Source organism: Anarrhichthys ocellatus, unplaced genomic scaffold, assembly GCF_004355925.1.
Source record: "Anarrhichthys ocellatus isolate YVR2014 unplaced genomic scaffold, GSC_Weel_1.0 scaffold2, whole genome shotgun sequence".
In the NCBI taxonomy this organism is placed as follows: domain Eukaryota; kingdom Metazoa; phylum Chordata; class Actinopteri; order Perciformes; family Anarhichadidae; genus Anarrhichthys; species Anarrhichthys ocellatus.
Genome location: NW_022280032.1, coordinates 7,885,295 through 7,907,145, shown reverse-complemented (window position 1 = coordinate 7,907,145; position 21,851 = coordinate 7,885,295). Strand labels below are relative to the sequence as shown.

General features: G+C 41.2%; 1 protein-coding gene across 1 annotated transcript; it reads left to right on the top strand.

Moving 5' to 3' along the window:
- Positions 1–528: 528 nt before the first annotated feature.
- On the top strand, positions 529–19,457 carry LOC116388565 (homeobox protein aristaless-like 4). The gene is made up of 4 exons (XM_031856563.1): positions 529–1,152; positions 11,037–11,350; positions 16,980–17,108; positions 17,508–19,457. The coding sequence occupies exons 1-4, from the start codon at positions 813–815 to the stop codon at positions 17,826–17,828; spliced, it is 1,104 nt and encodes a 367-aa protein (XP_031712423.1). The 5' UTR covers positions 529–812; the 3' UTR covers positions 17,829–19,457.
- The last annotated feature ends 2,394 nt before the right edge of the window (positions 19,458–21,851 follow it).

Sequence of the window (21,851 nt, the reverse complement as noted above, 5' to 3'; positions counted from 1 at the left end):
AAATAGCATAAGAAAATATTTATTACATTTTTAAGCTCATCATCGGTTTAATGTAAGCTCTTTTTTTGGTCCAAAATCCCAGCTTGATCCTTTTAATTACAATGAATTCTCGAGGTCCTCTTTCTGCATGCAAGAGGCAAAGAAAACATAAATTAGATTTTCCTTACACACACATGCCAATAACAACGTGTGGCTCCATAGATGGAAACAACACTTTAAATGCCTTTAAGATTGATATAAAGAAATTAAAGCCAAAGGTTTGGGTTCTCAGTCATATAGCAGCAGGAATCAAAGACGTTATATTCATCCTCTAATTACATTAATGTCATGTGTTGTGTCTCCCGCGTGTTTCCCAAAAAAGCTTTCCCCCCTTCTGAGCTTGACCTCCCATTTCGACAGGCTGCATAATAGGGCGGGCTGGAGCTCGGTGTTGGCCTATACTTCAGATGTGTGTGGAGCCTGAAGGTCGGAGTGCTGCGTGTGTGTGTGGAGTGTGTTTATGTGTGTGGGTGATTGAGTGTGTGTCAGATACACTATAGCTACTGAGGCGGCATCAGTTTGAGCAAGGCATTTCTCTTTACCCCGACAAACCTTCAGGGGGCTTTTAGCATTTGTTCAGTCTGCAGTCTCTGGAAAACATCTGATTCATTTTGTAACCAGTCCCAGATGCGGCAGCGTGAGAGTGTGTTCGCATGAGCGCGTCATAGTGAGTTTGTCAGTGCATGATAATTTGGGGGAGAATATCTGCTGTCTAGAGAACGGGAGGGAAAGAAGAACCGTGTGGATTTTTTTTTAATATAACTTTTTTAGGTATGAACGCAGCGTGCGTCTCATACTGCGATATGACATCGATGGATTCATATTATAACACGTCTACTGCGCAAGGTAGGGATCACCAGGCGAACCCGTTCAGGACTTTCCCGACCACTGAACCCAAATACAGCCCCACGTTCATTCCGGGTAAAGTACAGGCTTATGGAGAGAAGTCCCGGAGTCCTTTCCAGCCGGAGTGCCAGTCGTTGGATGGCGCTGAGGACAGCACCTTCAACAAATACCAGCTCTTCATGCAGCGACCGACCTGCAAAACTCCACCCGAAGGCAGCAAGCTGCACCCGGACAGCGGACACAACGGGACGCTGATTCCCTGCTATGGTGAGTGCACATGAGAGGGGCACACAGTGCGAACTATGAGACATTCGATTCGGCATTGAATTCAACGACAATGCATGACAAACGGGGAGGTTTGCAAGCAATAATGAAAATGTACTGTCGTGAGTAACACAGAATCTGAAAGTCAGTAGAAAGTGTGAGCGACGAGCAGAGAGGAGGAGAGGGTAAACCCACAGAGACACCCATCAATCATATATACATATTTTAACTGAACACAACTGTGTACGTTTCTAAATTAAATGCATATTGAATTTAACAATGCTGTTTCCTATCAAACTATTGTGGGAAACTGGGAGCGATGAAAAGAAAAGTAAACTCTGTGTGTATAGGGAACAGAATACCTTAGTTGCATTAAAACCCTTAGAAAACCGATAACATTTGCGTGAAACAAGTTGATATAAAGGAGAACTAAATTGAATCATTGATTATTTGAAATATATTCGAGGGAGAGTCAGATTTTGCAAGCTGAGCTATAATTAAATAGAGAAATTGGTTTCCTTTATAGGAGATGTGTGCTAAGGCAGAGAGGTAAAGCAGTTATGGAAAACTTATGTTTGAAAGGATGTTTGCACATTTGTGTGTACGCTTATTGGACGTTTCCATCCACATATAGTTTATAAGTTGATCCTGAAACCGCAGCATTTTACTGATCTCACTGTCTATTATTGTCTGGACAGTAAAACTCACGTCATCCCTGAAACGTAGAAACGTCATGAATTATTTTCATATTCAAATATGAAGCCATGTAGGCATGAGGCACGCGCGCATAAGCAAGCACGCCCAAACTGAGAATCGAGGACATATATAGTAAAAATGAAGAAACTAAATATTTCAACTGCACTATTTAACATAGTGTATTATGTTCATAGCATTGTTTTATTTTTAGCACGAGTGATTATTTGATGATAAAACATATTTGTACATTTATTCAATGGAGTAGTTACAGGCAAAGACCTCACAATTTGTACAACAGTCAGTGACACATTTAGAGACTGTCTGGACGTCCTGACAAACAGCATTCATTTTAAACAAAAGCTTAAACGCTTTACAGGGTCTTCCGACAATTCGTTGCACTACAAATTTACCATTTAAAGAAAACAATCCATTTTACTGTCTCTTTTATGAGACGCGGAGGCTTAAAATAAAAAGACGGAACACTGTTAATGTGCAGAAGTGGACTCTGTGTGACACCAGGACCACACGAGAGGACCGACAGCCTAAAAAAAAAAAAGAATGTAACGTGTAAAAATGAACTCGTATAATGTTAAGGTGTTTATACACTGTATTATATCCCTGAAAAACTATACTAATTATATATTTTTTGAAGTTATCAGTGTATCGACGTATACATATATTTCAGGTCCAGATGTTTATCATGATAATACAGAACAAAACATCTGTTATTATCGTGGCTGAAATAACCTATAAATAGACATTTTAATCGACAATTCCTGCTGGAAAAATAATTCAGTCACTAAAATAAATAAACTGGGGCTGAACATGCCAAACACTATTAAATACACTAAATGCTAATTGTTCACATATGTACATTGAAGCATTAGGTGTAACAAATACAATGGAACTGCACTTTCCACTCATTAAGGCCTACTTCTTTTTTTGTGCATAGCCAACACATTGCCAAAATGCATCCTCAAAGTGTAAGTAATCTGTTTTCCTGAGAAACAACAAGTTGCTGAACTGTCACTTTTTTTTTCTGGAGTTTGGGAGCAATGTGTCCACACAGGTTGGATCCCCCTACACTGAAGTGAATTGATTTGGCAAGTGCATTGACAGAACCATTTAAACACCCTCATTAAATGCAACATGCATGCCTCCCTCGAGGAGAGCTCTGCAATATTATCATTGAAAATGTTGCAGCCAGATGAATGCATTGTGGCTCTGGGGAGGATGATTTGGGCTCCTGCCAAAGCCTCAGGCGTCAACAGGCTTTTGCTGTTTTGTGTGGTCCTCAATGGAAGATATATCGCTCAATGCTGACGCTTTATCTCCATCACGATGACAAAAGTCATCTCATACCCAAAGGAACTTTTCAATGTGGCAACTGTAATACTGCTTACACAGCAACCCAATATTTTGTCTGTACAAAAAATGAGGAAAGAAATGTGTAGACATATGCTATATATTTAATATGTTGATATTTAAATTTGATGACAGAAGAAAAAATAAACATGTGGATTTATTTAGTTAATTCTGTTAAAAGATAAAAGATAATGGGAAATATTTTTGGCATATATGCTGCAAGATGTTCACACCTCATTTTCCCTCTTTTAATTGAGAAGGCTTCCAAACTTTTTTCCAGAATATTTCTTTAAAATGCCACAGTATATCATTCAACTGTAAACAACATTAACATTTAAGAGCTGGAAAGCAATTATAAAATTATAAATTTAGATGTCGAACATTTCTACTATGAATTTCTAAAAGCACTGGATAGTGTTTGTAACAATACAAGATTGTCTTTGGAGGAGTGAATGAACATATTTCTGCACAGTAGTGGCTCAGGTTGGCGGGTTTGTTTCCTTGTGTGCATGTTAATCAGTGAGACTGTCCCACAGCGAGAGCAGGGATGGAGCCGTCTACCTGCTCACACAGCGATGAATGAAATAAAACCCTTGGAGCTGATCGAGTGCTGAGGAATGCAGGTCAGCACTGCAGGAGAGGTCCGCATTAATCTAAGGCAGATGTGCATTACTGGCTCCTATAGTTATTATTCATACTCCCCAAACATCAGATCTCCAAAGCTTCAGAGAGTGCCTGAGATGACAAAATGGGACTGGCTTACATAACCCTGTGTCAACAACACCTTGTATAAATAAGCAACGAGTCAGAAATGGACATTGATATTGGGTAATGATTTGAGGGACTCGGGAGGAATGAGAGGGTTTCACAAACGTGTGGGAATGTTTACATGCACGTATTTTACCTGACTCTATGGCTTTGAGACGCTTTGCATATACAAGTCCTCTGCTTCATAATTGTTATTCATTTTCAGTTTTTATCTTCGATAGAGATTACTTGCTGCAACATGAACTTTTGATGAAACATATTCACACTTTCTTTATACATTTGAGAGAATGTAAGTGGTGCGAAGGCTAAAACTGAAAGTCATTGTGTTTGTAGGCCTGTAGTTGATACTGTGGTTGACTTCTGAAGTGCTGATGTACAATGTGTTTGTGGGAACACTACTCACTAAAGGCAGTTTGTGCCTCGTCCTCTTTGTGCTTTAACAAAATAATGGTTTAAATCTAATGAAAACATTTATAACATACAGCTTGATCACTCTGTCCTTTCAAACAAACCCCATTCTCCCTTTAGCGGGATATCGAAGCATCCTGTGATATGTAAAACATTTTTCTCTGCGCATGAAATACAAAACAAGACCCCAAAAAAGTCCTGGCAGCATTTTAAAAGCCTCCTGTCACAATATAGTACTCTGGTAGAAGGCGCTGGGAAGTGATGTCATAGGATATGCATGTGCTGATGACTAACACATTGTGTCGATGTTAACAATAAGCATGAATGACACCTGTGATCGTGCCGCCTTTTGTCTGTGAACCAGAATAAATTTGAATATGTAATGAGAATGCTTGAAACCACGAAGTCCTGGCTTGTTAAAATGTAATATGTGAAGCAGCAGCAATCTGCCCGCCATTAAATGAAAAGACATTCAACTCTGAGGACAATTGTGTTTCATGACGCGTTACTTTTTCTCAAAGTCTTTTTAAATATGCTTATGCTGTTACTCAGCATGGCTTGCTCTTTACTTCCATCCACCTCTCCTGCAGGGGAAGATAACTCCACACAGCCTACCTGGGAATTGCATGCAGGCGAGATTAAAGAGATGCTTTGGAATTCTTAACCAGCTGGTGCACATTTTGCTCTGTGCCTTTTGTGTTGAGGCTGTCGCTGAGTCTTTACTTTGACTTCCTTGATTCTCATCAATGGACTAAATCTAACCTCTGTACGTTCTTGAATCATGCAAACATTTGGCCAAACAGTGCTATGGTCAAGAAAGGGATGCAAGCTTCTTGCCTGACACGTCACAAAAAAAATAGTAAAGAAAGCCAACTGTGACAGACTAATGATGGAAACTACTGGGCAGCACAAGAGTATGATGATCACTATGGGCCCATGATTAACAAAAGTCATTTTTCTATTTCTCAGCTTGCTTTCAGTAGTGAGATACAGCTCATTTTGCTTGTTTGATATATATATATATATATATATATATCTGCACAAAAAAATTTCTTTAGCTCCTCTATGATTCCAAAGAGGCAAAAATACCTAAAAACAGGATTTTGAAATGATCTAGAAAGTATAAAATGAGATTGTGGAATGAATTCAAGACTGGAAAAGAAGGAGAGGCTAACAGATCATTGATGATTGATAATCTACAATCCCCTTTGATTTCAATTCCTTGTCCTATTTTTAGTTCATGTTTATCACCCAACCTAAACCTACATATAGTATTGATGATACAAAACACAATCACAGCATTAAAAAGACATGCCTGACAAATGATTTAATCTTGAACTTGAGAGTTTAAAAGTTTCACTATGGACTGTTTACATTGATATATGACATTAGGTACAGTGGGTACGGAAAGTATTCAGACCCCTTTAAATTTTTCACTCTGTTTCATTGCAGCCATTTGCTAAAATCAAAAAAGTTAATTTTATTTCTCATTAATGTACACTCAGCACCCCATCTTGACAGAAAAAAACAGAAATGTAGAAATTTTTGCAAATTTATTAAAAAAGAAAAACTGAAATATCACATGGTCATAAGTATTCAGACCCTTTGCTGTGACACTCAAGGCACTCAAGGTTCCTAAGAGCACAGTGGCCCCCATAATCCTTAAATGGAAGAAGTTTGGGACGACCAGAACTCTTCCTAGACCTGGCTGTCCAGCCAAACTGAGCAATCGTGGAAGAAGAGCCTTGGTGAGAGAGGTAAAGAAGAACCCAAAGATCACTGTGGCTGAGCTCCAGAGATGCAGTAGGGAGATGGGAGAAAGTTCCACAAAGTCAACTATCACTGCAGCCCTCCACTAGTCGGGGCTTTATGGCAGAGTGGCCCGACGGAAGCCTCTCCTCAGTGCAAGACATATGAAAGCCCGCATAGAGTTTGCCAAAAAACACATGAAGGACTCCCAGACTATGAGAAATAAGATTCTCTGGTCTGATGAGACCAAGATTGAACTTTTTGGCGTTAATTCTAAGCGGTATGTGTGGAGAAAACCAGGCACTGCTCATCACCTGCCCAATACAATACAATACAACAGTGAAACATGGTGCTGGCAGCATCATGCTATGGGGGTGTTTTTCAGCTGCAGGGACAGGACGACTGGTTGCAATTGAAGGAAAGATGAATGCGGCCAAGTACAGAGATATCCTGGAAGAAAACCTCTTCCAGAGTGTTCTGGACCTCAGACTGGTCCAAAGGTTCACCTTCCAACAAGACAATGACCCTAAGCACACAGCTAAAATAACAAAGGAGTGGCTTCGGAACAACTCTGTGACCATTCTTGACTGGCCCAGCCAGAGCCCTGACCTAAACCCAATTGAGCATCTCTGGAGAGACCTGAAAATGGCTGTCCACCAACGTTCACCATCCAACCTGACGGAACTGGAGAGGATCTGCAAGGAAGAATGGCAGAGGATCCCCAAATCCAGGTGTGAAAAGGTTGTTGCATCATTCCCAAGAAGACTCATGGCTGTACTAGCTCAAAAGGGTGCTTCTACTCAATACTGAGCAAAGGGTCTGAATACTTATGACCATGTGATATTTCAGTTTTTCTTTTTTAATAAATTTGCAAACATTTCTACATTTCTGTTTTTTTCTGTCAAGATGGGGTGCTGAGTGTACATTAATGAGAAATAAAATGAACTTTTTTGATTTTAGCAAATGGCTGCAATGAAACAAAGAGTGAAAAATTTAAAGGGGTCTGAATACTTTCCGTAACCACTGTATGTACCTTTAACTTGCGTCAAATGCATTTAGTTGCAAATACTTCAAAACTCTCCTTTTAAAATGAAATGCTTTACCAAAATACTATTTTATCAATATGCTCCACAAGTTTTTTCCCTTAAGAAGAAAACATGTAAACTGTCAACAATATGTCCTGCATTAAAAAAAAAGCATACTATTTTTGAGCTCTTTGATATGAGACAGTGACAGCCACGGCCCAAGGTATTATGACAGTAGTGAGGTCATGATTGTGTCAATTTATCAGGAGCTGAGGCTGAACAGAAATACTTTTAAGTTTCTCAGGGAATCTGCATTCCTGCATGAGCCGCTGGCATAGATCTCTCCTCAGGAACATCTGGGAGCCTCCCTTCCACCGAGGAAACAACAGTCAACATCAGGTCTTAGACTGTGCTGCGGGAAAAATAATCCAGCCCAAAGGATGTCTGCGAACCAGCAATGAATGAACAATTAATAGCCACCAAAGGCAGTGAAATATTTGACTTTATTTGGTCCATATAAGGTGTGATGAGGGGAGCGCCATTGTGGCAGACTGCTGTTAGCTTTGAGTGTTTTGAAAGAACAACTTTGAGTGCTCGGTTTAAAAGCATTCCCTTCCCTATTTAGTGTTTGGTCATTAACCCTTCCCCAGGTTACTAATTTATAGTGTTTCTTTTATTTGGCTTCACTTGACCCTCCCTATCCCATTCCATAAAAACTGAGAGGGTGCCCTGTTGCTTTACAACCAGTTAAATTACACTTTGATGTTTTCTCTCTGTTTTCAGCAGTGATTAAATTGCTGACCCTAGTAAACATCTGACCTCGGCTAACTGAAGAGGTCTGCAGCTTGTCACAGAGTAAATGGCAAATTGCGGGATCAGCCGGTGACATTAGTGCATTTACATACACGTTGATCAATACTGAAATGGGAACAGTCAAAAACACATTCCTCTGAATGCCAAAACAAATCTGGAGTCAACGCGGTGGAATCTTGGCTCGCAAAAGAAAGTGTGTGATGGCTGTGTTCTCCAGAACAGTGTGCAGAAACACACAGCTCAGCATGCGGGAATACTAGAAGATGTTTGTGGCAAAGGACTCTGTGTTGTTAGCGTGACAGAGAACAGAGAAATACGAGTACCAGACAGAGAAAGATTTTAATGAGAGCAGATTCTAGAGCTCATTGTGGTGAAATAAGTCTGTATAAGGCTGAAAACGGTTCTCTACACGATATTCAGAGCATTAATATAGCAGCAAACAACTATGTGTAATGTAAAGATATAGTTAAGTGAGATCTACCTGAGCAAAGAATAGAAGAAAGTCATGCTTTGTGTGTGTTGTAATCTGAGCTTCTACTTGCTTTGTTGGCATAGCCACATGTTAGCTTGTCCCACTGATTAGCTCACGAATGTCGCTCTGCAATGCTCTCATACGGCGGTTACAGTTGAAGCTACCGCCACTAGCCACTTGGCTTTGCTGAAAATAGGCCCAAACAGCTGGCTTGTCTCTGTGTAAAGGTAACAAAATCAGACTACCAGCAACTCTAAAGGTCACTAATTAATTCACCGTTTATTGGTTTAATCTGTATAACAACAGAAGTGCAAAAACAACAAATTGCCATTTTACAGAGGGAGATGTTGTGAACAATTCCCATATGAGCCCTAAGAAATAACGAATTGTCAGCTCTTTATGCTAAATTTAGCCAACCAGCTGCTCAAGGTAGCCGCGTATTCAGACATGAAAGTGGTATTATTCTTTTCATCTTACTCTCAGTAACAATACAAATAAGTGTAATTCCCAAACTGTCAATCTATTTTATTAAATGTTCTTATTAGTGCTATTCCAGAGTAAACGTAGTCGATATATGTAGAGCTGTATAAGACTACCGACTACCCCACCATCTTCCCATCCCCCAGCTGCACCCTTTGCCTTACAGGATACATGCCTTGCTCAGGGGCATTTTCTCTCTCACAGATGCAAATGCAAAATAGGAACCTGGAGTTGACCTGTCTTACTTCTTAACATTGCAGCCATGCTGCTGCCCAGGGGCAGAAAGAAAATATTGCACATTGCTTTAGCATTAGAGGCCAGTGCAGGGGTAGGTGATGTCAGAACATCTGCCTGCGTGAAGACTGTAAGAGGGTCTGACAGGTGGGCCACAGAGATATGAGGTCATGAACTCCAGCTGGGCGAGCTGTGTTGTTCCATTAGCGTCTCTGTCGGGGCAAGTCTGAGCCAGCGAGCAGGGGAGGGCTGCTGCAATATCGAGAGGATGACTATTGACATCTCATTGTGGGACATGCTAGCCAAAGGCGTGCTAATCCATGAAAATAAATATGCATGTTACAGACAGCCACCGCCTAGCTTCATCACTCTAAAACTATTCAGTCATCCAACTAACCACTAAAAAACTTGGCTCAGACAGTCACCAGTGCCACGAGGTGTCAACTCTCCTTCCCTCGTTGCACTGGGTTTCTGAGGATGACAGGAGGCCATTATTGACATTGCCCATAACAAAAATGCAAATGGACAAAGAAAGAAATGCTAAAGTTAATCTCCTAAGCTTGATTTAACTCAGAGACAAATGTAAAAAATAGTAATGCTGGTGTTGCACAATACTTTGTTTATGTGGAAGAGACCATTATGTGCTGGTTTCAGACTAATACAGTTAGGACAGGGCGCTCACCATGCCCAGTCACAGGAAAGGCAAACAGAGTGGCTGACAGAGCACACTGTTCTCACTGGACTGCAACCAGAGCCCTTCAGCTTATTTATTCACACAGCTGTTTGTTTATTGAAGGAGAAGGGACAGCTTTCTTCATCTCCTGAAAGGAAACAAAAAAGCTAGCAAGCGCTGACAGGAACAGAGCGTGGTCTGTCACAAAATGGACGCTCACAAAATTGAAGGTGACAAACACAATGTTGTTTACATCTCGGGGGCAAGCCAGCGGGGGCCAGCGTGGTCGTACACAAGGCCCGAGAGGGAGCAGGTTTTAAGTGGCTTGGGTTTCAGGTGGCGTGATTGAGAGATGTGAGGGAAAGGGCTTCAAGGTTTGTGTCGCAGGTCACGCCAATGTGTAGTGACATAGCTTTCAAACAGAGAAAGACGTTTCTTCTCTAGTTGCAAACAGACAAGGCCTTTGAACCTTAAAATAAAACATTACAGCGATGACGTAAGCTTGAAGTAAATGTCATTTAATGTGGGTGTTGAAACGTGATGATGAGCAGACACACTCCCTGACTTTTCAGCCACATTTTTAAGAAAGTATTGCTCTGCTGAATATTCCAATTATAGAGTAGTAACTATAATTATAGGACTATTATTGACATGTGGTTGTAATAGCTTGCTTGAAAATCATACGATACGGTAAGAATATGATTTGTGTTACATGTGAAGCCACACAAACTGTGAAAGTTATTTAGATTTTTCATGCTTCATATGAAAATCTTAAGAACGGCACACTTCAACCGAAACCAAAATTGCTCAAATGTTTTTTATTTGAACCACAGTGTAACGTCTAAACTTTAATAAGTAGGTTTCATGAGGTTTTTGAGAAGGACCGTTAAACCACATCACAGCCTTCAAGGGTCTCTCCAGTGATTTAGTGTTGTACTTGCATAACATTGGAAAGAGATATATTGGTAAAAATGTATGCAGCAGAGGCTGAGATGTTCCGATTATAATGTACCAAAAACCCTGGATCCTGCATTTCCCATAATGCAAATGGTTAGCGTCTTTAATTCAACCTCCACACCTTCAATTTGTAATGCTTTCTGTTCAAAATTTGAAGACTTAAGGCCGAGCTGAGACATTTTTCAAACCTTCAAAATACAATTGATTGTGACCTTTCACACTTCTTGTGTCTCATACATACTTACAGGAAAAGACAACAGCGGCCTGACAGAGTCCGAGTTACCCCCGGGCGTCGACGCTCCCGGGATGGAAGGCAGCTACCTGAACCTAAAGGCGCCTGGCGAGAAGGGCCTTAGCGAGCGGCCCGGCTCTGACTTTTCCAGCCCTCTGGACAAAAGTGAGGCCGAGAGCAACAAAGGCAAGAAGAGACGCAATCGCACCACGTTCACCAGCTACCAGCTGGAAGAGCTGGAAAAGGTTTTCCAGAAGACACACTACCCAGATGTTTATGCCCGGGAGCAGCTGGCACTGAGGACGGACCTGACGGAGGCTCGTGTACAGGTGAGGACGGGGGATTAACGGCAGGTTACATAAGAAAAATTTGCTTCTGCATTGACATGAGCTAACAAGTCCTATAAATTGAACAACAAAATATGTAATTTGTCTACTTAAACCATTACATAAACGACCCTCTGATCAAGTTTTAGTTAGATTTAAGCACAAACACTTGGTTGATCATGATCATGCAACAAACAAAACAAAAAAACCTGACTGCTGGATTGAAACGGAAAACAAACAGCGGTTTCCTATGTTAAAGTCTATCCAACCCGACCCCATATTTACTCTATAATCATCTGATTTCCTCCTTTGCTTCCATCAAAATTAGAGATGTACCAATCCAACTTTTTCAGTCCAGATACAGGTACCTGGGCTTTGAGTATCGGCTGCTACCAAGTACCGATCCGATACCAGTGTTTAATAATAAGCTGTATGTTTCACTGTGTGGAAGAAACTGGGATCATACTTTTATGTGGAGGCAACATAATACTGAACTGTTATTTAATAACATAATGGTATATCCAATACCAGATTGGCCCGTGGTCAGCTATTTGAGTCAGTGTTGGACCAATATCAGTACTGCTGTAACCAAAATTACTGCAGCAACTTAAAGGCTTTGTCACTTTTCATCATAAACATACTGCGTTTTGGGACACTTGCTGAAATAACATATGCTGTCATTCCTTTTTGGTAGAACAGCCCAATGAGTTGTGTTGTATGACTGCAGTCGTTATTGTTTGCGTGCTAATAATCACTCCGGGAAAAGACAGAGAGGGCTGGGAGAGTTAAGACTGGCATGTTGACAAAGATTGTTCGGAGCAGCAGACAGCGAGGCCTATTGTTCCTCATCTCTCTTTCTGCCTGCCAGTTTTAGATCAGAGTGGGATGGGTGGGACTAAGGGAATACTCTGCTCTTACATGCTGCAAACTCTGCAGAAGGGTCAGAGGCCAAGGGTTTCTCCCCAGCACTACCATGTTCAAACTACTTCACCGCACAACTCTTGAGGCCTGGAGGAAAAACACATGGAGAGAAAAAGAAGTCATCAAAGCTGTTTAGCAAGGATATACTTTGAGATGCCAGTTTCAATTTCCATGCGTGGTCCGAGACATAGTCAGGGACAGAGAACCTGGCCTGGTCCTTGCGGTGGTACAGTAAAATAAGTACATTCATGTTGCGTTCACACAGAGCCATCTATTCCCCAGATGAATATAATTAACTTCCTCATCTGACAGCCACACAGCAGACTGTTGAGTCACTGTGAGGTTTGACCCATACTTCTAAAATCAGACCCTAAATATGTACGCAATCAAGACTAAACCCCACAATTTCATCTGAAGGTCTATCAAGACAAAGTCCAGGGATATCCAATTGTTGAATACCAAGGGGCACTTGAAGCTTGGCAACTGATCGGAGAATCCTTTTCATCTCCGAAACAACAGCCATTGAAATCCGGAGTACAGATGTTTTCTCCCAAAATGCCAATGTCAAGGTCCTACAGTTTCATCCACTGTTTGATGATGAACGTCTTCATAAAGTCGGGCTGCAGTTTTCCATAATCACATCTGTGACTTCTGCTGCCACTAGTTTATTTAGTACAATTAGCTCTCAACCTCAGACTTGAACTTCACCACACTGCCTACTTTTTATGGAGAGGGAGGCTGTGTGAGTGACTGCTGAGGCAGTCTATCAATCGCAGTGGTCCTGGATGACAGAGATGAGGTGAGACGGCTGGACTTCAAAGCCTGCTTTTGGAGTTATGCACTCTGCCCTCCCTCTCTCCCTGCCTGCTGGCTCTGGAGCATAAATAAAGCTCTTTAATGGCTCTGTAAGCTGCCTTTTGCTGTCAACGTCTTTAGCAATTACTGTATCACCGCCAAGCACTTTGAGCACCAAGAGCTCTGAGCCACCTTCCTTGCAGATGTCTGCTAGATAAAATAAAGAAGAGAAGTGTATGCAGTTGGCAAATACCATCCTTTTGGGCTCCATATATAAAATGGGTCACCGTTGATCATTATGAGAAATAATAAAAAAAAAAAATTGTATTAATTGACATTCGGCTTGTGCAAAAGCACCACCAGCTTTCCTTTCGAACAAACTTAGAAGTTGGGGATTAAGGGACGCGGCACCGCAAAGGACACATCTGACTTCATAATGTTCCCCGAATGATCTCCCTGCCAAACTATTTGGCTTGGGTCTCATTCCTTCTGCTGTTCAAAGGCAGAGCTAGAGCGAACCCTCTGTGAAACATGACACACTCAGTCCCCAAAAACCAAGGCAAGGGGCATATATACATATGTGCTCATACATTGTTTTCTTGTTTATAAAAGGCTCCAGTAAGTGTGTGAGTGTCCAGGTTAAAAGATCACATTGGTTTATGACTGACTTTGAATTTTGCATATCATGGTATGTAAATGCATGTGTTTTCTGAGTATGTGTCCACTGCTCTCGTCTGCACGCCTCCAATAGGTCAGAGTGGTTAACTGCGGAAAGCCAAGGGCTTAGGCGTCAGGAAATTAAACATGAAATGAAAACAAGCTCCAGTTTGAACATTCTCCCATCTCACTTTCCAATATCCCCACTTCCCCTCGCTGACTTAAAAGGGAGGAGGGAGGAGAAAGACAAGGAGAGAAGGGTCGGCGGTGGGGGGAGAGAGGGGCTGGAGTGGGAGAGAAGAGGCTGAGCTTTAACGGGGGGGAAGACAAAGAGATTAAAAGTAGGAGTAAAGTTGGGTTATCTTGATCCATCACAATTAAAATGACAGCTCGGTAACTGATAACACTTAATATTTTAAAAGGAGAGTCGAACTTTGAATGTACTTGTACAACATTATAATACCGACATTAACCTTGGCCCCAGTTTGTGCCTCTCATGTATTACCTTCACATTCTAGTCGTAGAGCTAAGCATCCAATTTTCCTCAAGATAAATTCCTGGTGATCTTTCAAAAGCTCAGAAAGCTTAAAATCACTAATCGTTGATCTGAAAGTATTTCCGGAATCCTAAAAGACTTATAATGTTGTGAATGAAAATGTACTCCTTCAGCTACACAATACAAAATAGTTTTGGGTTTTCAGAAGTTGTGACTGTATTTTCTAATCCAGGAAGTCGTAAATTACATGTTTTTGCTCAGACAAAATAGTGGCTCGTTATTTTGTATGAAAATATAGAATATTGGAAAGAAAGATCAATATAAACCAATACAATAAATAGTTTTAATTTATGTTCAGGTTGCACATATTGAGCAAGGCTACCATCTTTGTTTGGATTAGGAAAAGAGGTTCAACTTGGGAAACAAGTTTAAAATCTTTACATTCGTTCATCCAGGTGGTTAGAAGAGTCTTTGAGGATTGCCTTTGTTGTTAAATGATTTTTTAAATGTTGGTGTGTGTTTATCAGATGCTCATCTCTGTGACTTGAATGTAACAGCAATACATAAGAGGCTCCCTTAACCTTTGACCAATCAAACCGTGTGTCAACTTTCTAGAAACTTGAGACTGATGAGCGAGTTTCACACTCATCAGTCCAATCAGGACCTTTTGTGTTGAGGATTATATTTGGAAACCTGTGATGTTATGAGCTCAAATAACCGCAGAAGACCAAAAGCAAGACATGACGAAGCTCAAACAATAATAGATCCCAAATCATCAGGGGGGGCATAACATAGACTCTGAGTCCCCCTCCAAACATATGATATAATTCAAAGGGCAACAACCCCTCACCTTGACATTGGGGTTCAGCCACAACCTCAGATATCAGTTTACCACTTTGTCAGGGTGAGCTGTTCACTAATCTCGCCAGCTGACCCAAGGAATGTCGGAGTCAGACGACATTTCTTTACATCACATTCTCGCAAAAATACAGGCAGCAGCTATATGTGCCACAGGAGCCCATGTATGGTCTTCTCTTTGACAAGATGTCAGAAAAATGACAGGTTTGTGTGCATGGTGCAGAGCTTATAACTAGTCTTCTCTCGTTTGATAAAAATCCACTCCTGTCCCGAAAGAAAAACTCAGTATGGGATAACATCTTTGTGCGACACTGTTCATGTTTGTCACCAAACTCTATTGTGTTTAAGTTAATACAGAGAAGTGGGGAGAGAGTGACATGGTAGGGGGGATTTGAGGAGGAAATTGCATGTCATGGACTGTGAAAACCACAAGCTGATTGGTCTGGGAATCAACCCACAATCCAAGTTCAAACCCCTGTGTCAAGGCAGGATCACTCTCTTTTCTCTTTGAAGTTTCCCTTTCCCTCTTGGGAGGATAAGATTCAGACAACTAACAAATACGTACAAATAAACACGAGAAGACATCCAGTACCCCCCTTTGCTCCTCCAAACTCTTGCATATAGATGTGAGAAAACATTGTAGAAAAAAGCGTAGCAATAGTTACAACTGAACAGATAACTTATTTACAAATCATTGCAGCTCTAGAGCAGCAGAGATGTTTGGCCTTACAGCAGTTTGGAGGCTACTTATGTGTCCATATAGCTAATATTTCAACAATTATAAAGCAATATAAGTTGAAACATACAAAAGACATGGCTTGTGCCAAGGACTCCATTGTCTACATGGTGGTTATACAATATCAATATCTAGGAGCTGTTTTATCCAATAATGTTCATCTTTATCTACACTTGTCAAGTCAATTTTGTTTATCCAGCCGAAACAGCAAGTTTACCTCAAAAAGATTTACAATCTGTACAACAATAATACAACATCTAAGTTCTCTATACTCAGAACCTCAACTGGGTCTATAAAAAAACTCCCCCATCTAACTTTAACATGGAAATAAGAGGAATAACTCTCAAAAGGAGCAACAGAGGAGGAATCCTTCTGCGAGGAAAGACAGACACTAGATGTCCTGTATACAGAGAAGACATAAATAACCAAATAAGTTATACCAAGACTGCAGTAGAATATTTGAGGGAATTTCTCTCAGGATACAAATTTTACTTTTTGGCTCAACTGTCTTCCACCCTTCAGTCCTGCTTTCCTCCAGTGCCGTCCACAGCTAGAAAGAAGTAGGCTTAGCCTGCACTTGGTCTGTCAGCAGGTACTGAAAGTACTACCTACTTCATATACAGCATCCAATACTTATTAATCCCAAAAATGGGTAAAGAAAAGCATATTCTTGGTCAAAAGTTGAACTTTGGTTTCATGGAATATACACAGGGATTCCCCACTGTATCCCGCGGTGCTGACATGTGGGGGAGAGCACACCTCTCCCAGAGTGATTTATGAATGGCTACAGGCCCAGATGTGGATCTGTCGATGCTGGCAGCCTGAAGGGAGGCAGACGCCTGTGTATCAAAGGGAGGAGCTGATTCGTGCAGCACCAGGGGAGACTCAAAATGTTCACATCAATAGCTCCGTGTGTACGGCACTTTAAAGACACGTCAAGTCTTAAAACCTGGGTCTGCACTTTCATGTGCTGCAGAATTTATTTGCTTCACTATCTTTATTTTATGTGGTTTAGTTTAGGGAGAGGATGGCCTTGTTTTTGCAAAAAAAAAAAAAAAAAGTTCTTGGGTTTGCACGGGATATGAAATATATGAGAGCTTTCTCATAGATTCAAGTTTTGTTTGGTAGTGGCTGGTCTGTTTTTTCCTGATGGGTTGTTTTCTTTGCAGGTGTGGTTCCAGAATCGCAGAGCCAAGTGGAGGAAGAGGGAGCGTTACGGACAGATGCAGCAGGTCCGGACACACTTCTCTACTGCTTACGAGCTGCCTCTACTAACTCGGCCTGAGAACTATGCACAGGTAAAGGAAAATTTTTGGTCTCTACCAACTTCTGAGGGAAATATCTGTCTCTTTAGCTACTGAATGTTCCACTGAGTTCACCGGCTAGCAGCTTACTACGTCTCTCTGCTGTTTAGTGCTGAGCAGGTAGTGTACAGTGGGGTTTTAGAGCTTTTTTCTGAAAACAGCTGCCTGCTGCGGCTAACATCAACGTTATGAGAGCAGTAAGAGTGAAGAAGAACAGTGAAGTTGTGGGCCGGACAGCTGAACAATGAGCTGAAACTTGCTATAATGCTCCGTAAATGGGGGTGCTGCAGATCCAGGGGATGATTCTCTGTGGGTGCATCACTACAAGCGACCCCTTGCACAAAAATATAAATTTAGCCACTTTAACTCATAATTCTTGCTTTTGTCATCCAGATCCAGAACCCTTCGTGGATCGGGAGCAGCAGTGGAGCCTCTCCAGTGCCGGGTTGCGTTGTGCCTTGTGACTCCGTCTCCTCCTGCATGCCGCCTCATCCTCACGGTCCTGGAGGCATCTCTGAGTTCCTGGGCGTGCCCAGTCCAGGGAGCAGCCACATGGGACAGACACACATGGGCAGCCTTTTTGGGGGTCCCGGGATGGGCGGGGGAATCAATGGCTACGATCTTAACCTTGATCCAGACCGCAAGTCTTCCAGCATAGCTGCGCTGCGTATGAAGGCCAAGGAACACAGTGCAGCCATCTCTTGGGCTACATGAGGTCTCAGTCCAGTTCCACCCTGCCCCCTCATGGCCCTCTTCTCTGGAGCAGCCATCAGCGAGCTGAGCATCTGTGGGGGAGGAGGGAGTTTTCCTGAGAGCACTAATGATAACACAGGTCAAATGAACAGGGAGAGACTGTGGAGATAACAGAGGCCATTACAGCGGCCAACGCAACCAAGATAACAACTGTGACTGTGACAATCAGCAGATGCTGAAAGTGAGAGAAATACAGAGGTGTGACTCGGGAGAAGATGTTACTGAGACGTTGCGTTCATTCTCGATTCCTTGATCTCTCAGGTCGCATTGAAATATGGGTTCAGTCCTCAATAAACTGGGTATCATTCATGATAATGATTTCAGTAAGATAAGCAATATAATAAATATGGTTTACAAAATACTATCATAGAATAAAGGAATGCAGTGTCAAAGCCAGCACTAGCATACAGTATATAATTTACAGAGGTAAGCTTGATTCACATAATTTACTTCCCATAGCTTGTTTTTTATACCACCCATTCTGCTCCACTCATTTTATTTGTGTTACTTTAGACTTGTCTCTCTTATTGTATACTGTACATGAGCTCAAGAACATAGTAACAAGTGAGTGAGATTTCCGTTTATGTCGGTTGCCATTGCAAACTGTCCTTTAAAACACGATAACTGGTTATAAAAGAAAACGTACATTTTGTCGAAGCTTGCGGTGCATAGTTTATGTCCCTGCAAAGAAGGACAGAGGTTGAATGCAATAAGTGAACAGAGTCTAATTGAGTGAGAGCAGACATGGCCTGTGCCAATTTATTCTAGGAGGAGGGCAGGCATTGGATTGGCAGCAATTTCAAACCAACGTGTCATTTCCTCCCCCAGGGCTGCCTCCACAGGTTCTCCTGCTAGGCTCAGGCCTCAGGTTACAGGAAACACCGTCTCCACTGGCAGACGAGGCCTGGCTACGCACAGCAGCCGCCTTCAACACCAACTAGCCACGCCAGCTTCAATCAGCAACCAACAGGAATAGACACACTTAATTAGCATTAAAGTGAGCCGTCCTGCCCCGCGAACACCGTAGTACATCACAGCGCACACAAAGTTCCACACGCTGTAACAATCAATTCACCGTCAGACGTGGGCTCAGCAAAGGTGACTCTCGGATTTGTAGCTCGCTCACACAATCCGTCACATGCCAGAAACTGCCGGCCAAATCAGTGGCCCCAATCGTCCCAAAGAGCATTCTGTAATGTCTAGGTAATGTGATGACTTTAGAGCTGGGCTGCAGGAATGTGGTGAATATGTCCAGTGATTGCAGGAGTGTCTCTGTGTGTTACCCCGTCGGAATAAGCTTGTCACCAGAGCTGGGCTGCAGGCTGAGGCTAGAGACAGGCTTCATTAGACTTTTGGCTGATCTCTCTATGACGCCCGCTGGGCTACATATCCCGGTATATCTCCGGTGAGGATGATGGCAGAAGAGTCTGTTTCTGCTCCTCGTAGCTGATTGATCATTGTAACATACGAGTGCCCATCTCAGCCTCCTGCTTGAGAGTAGAAATGCAACTAACGACTTGCTTGGTCTATAAAATGCCAGAAAAAAAAAAATCTTCAAAAGATTTGTTTAGTGAGCCCAAACCCCAAAATATTCAGTTTACTATCATAAAATAAAGAAAAGCAGCAATGCTAAAGGCTGGAAAGACAGAATAATTTGCCATTTGTGCTTGAAAAATTATTCAAAATGATTATGAATACAGTTGTCGATTGATTTTCTGTTAATCCATCGTTGAAGTTTTACAATTCCTCTGTTAAATTGTAGAAAGAAATGAAGAGCTTTTCTTTTTTCATAGGATATGTCCTCATATCATGCAGTGACAAAAAAGATTGTCGTTTTCCTGTCAACCGCTATGACTATTCAATAAAAGAGAGACATTTTAAATTAATATAGACTTTGTGTGAGGACTAAAAATCCAAAAACATTATTGTCAAAAGACAAAAACAAGATGTGGTCAAAATAACTTATTGCACGACTACATGCGTGACTGAATTCCTACTTTGTCGAGTTGAGTTTGTCTTCTCGCCGGTCTTCCCTCTAGCTCCACTCCGCTGCAGCTCCGTCCATGTTGATACTACTGAAATGAAGCAATTGAAATCCAGTTATAATGTCGTATTGTGTGAATGTGAACAATATAAATGATATTGTTCTTTTGCTTGTACATTTGTTTTGCTTATTTGACAAATAATGGACCTCCATTGAAGTATTACAGTAACATTGCCTAGAAATGTTAAAATTATGTTTTGTGTTAATCTGAAGAGTTGCTCTGGACTTTTACCGAGGTTGAATTTGCTTTCTAATTTTCTTATGGCTTTAAGCAGCTTTTTATCTAGTAATCAAGTATTTCTACTTCTGATTGTGACTTTATATAATGTGTTATTGCAATAAGTTATTGCACTTACAGTGTTGGAGAAGTTTGTTTTAATTATTATTTTTGACTTCCACTAGGACAGTGGTCTCTTTGCTAAAGCCAGAGGCGTGTGGTTTTGTGTCCCAACAGTCGAGAACTGTCTCCTAAACCCGTCCATATTTAGCACCATGAACAGCATCACTGACATCTGTTTGAGGTGCCTGACATTTGTTTGTACAGAAGTAACGTGCTGTTTTTGTTGATGATGATTTTGATGTGATTTTGAAATAAATGAATCTCCAACGGTTGAATGAGTTGAGATTGTTTTTTCCGTAAGTTTCTTCTTTACAGGCCCTGAAACCTACTTTCTCAGTTTCTCATCTCTAACTGGTGAGGTCCTACAGATCACACGAATATCTCAAGTTTTTAATTCATTTATTACACATATGAATCATTGTGTTTTTGTGTCGTCACTGATCGGTGTAGTGTCACACAACTCAAATAAAATGTTGGGGGGTAAATGTGCGCTAAATAGTAAATATGGAGTGCATTCGTATACCTTAAAGGAATAGTTCAACATTTTAGGAACATTAACAAGAGTTAGAGCACAGCATGTCATTTTTACAATTCAGTTTTTGATTTGACAAGACAAACAAGATATAACGTGTTAATTAGTGAGTTTTAGAGGAGCTGGTAGGTGGCGACCTTGTTACCTTTGGACGGAGCCCAGCTATCTGTCTCCCCTTGTGTCCGGTCTCTTTATGCTAAGCTATGCTAACTAGTTGCCAGTTGAAGCTTCACATTTAACAGACAGATATAATAGTGGTATCACTCTTCTCATCTAACTTTTGACAAAAATGTGAATAACTTCCCAAAATGTCAAACTATTCCTTCAATAAATGCAAACTAAGACTTCCTCCAGTCTCTAGCTTTGATTGTTGATTAATTTGTCATGAATATGATGCTTTAAGCAGAGTTCACGACTAGAGACTTTCAAAGTTGTCAGATCGCTGTACTGTTCACACTACAGAACTTGTCTTGTAATCACTACACGACAGACCATGAATATTATTCGCGGAGCTCCAAATACTGTCGCTAAGTGTAAAATCAGGGCTAAAGATGTGCAGTGGGAATTATGCATGAGACAAAAAGAGAACAAGTTTCAAACCACTTACCAGCAAAGTAAGACCAGTGTATGTACACAGATATTCATATGCTGATATGAAATGACAAACAACAACATGCATCGCTAAACATAATTAAATAATTAATAATTAATGTAACACTGACTCAAGATGATTGTATTTGCTTGTGTATGTGTTGTTAAAGGTGGATGATATGTGATCTGATTCTTTTTCTCGCATCAGCAGCTTCCAGATGGGATGCTCTAGCCAAGCCATTAGGCTCAAAGTCAAGGCTAATAGTTTGAATGGGCCTTAAATATCTCCAGGTGGTCTTTGGCTAACAGTGTAGGTTTGGCCGAGCGAGAGAAAGCGGTCATGCAATACAGTATGCAACATCGTTTCACACAGATGTTCTTTGTTTTTACAATACGAGCTCAATCATGCAACAAAACAGTCCTCAGAAAAAAACATTTCTAATCACTTCAAAGCATCTTTCCTACACAACAAAAACG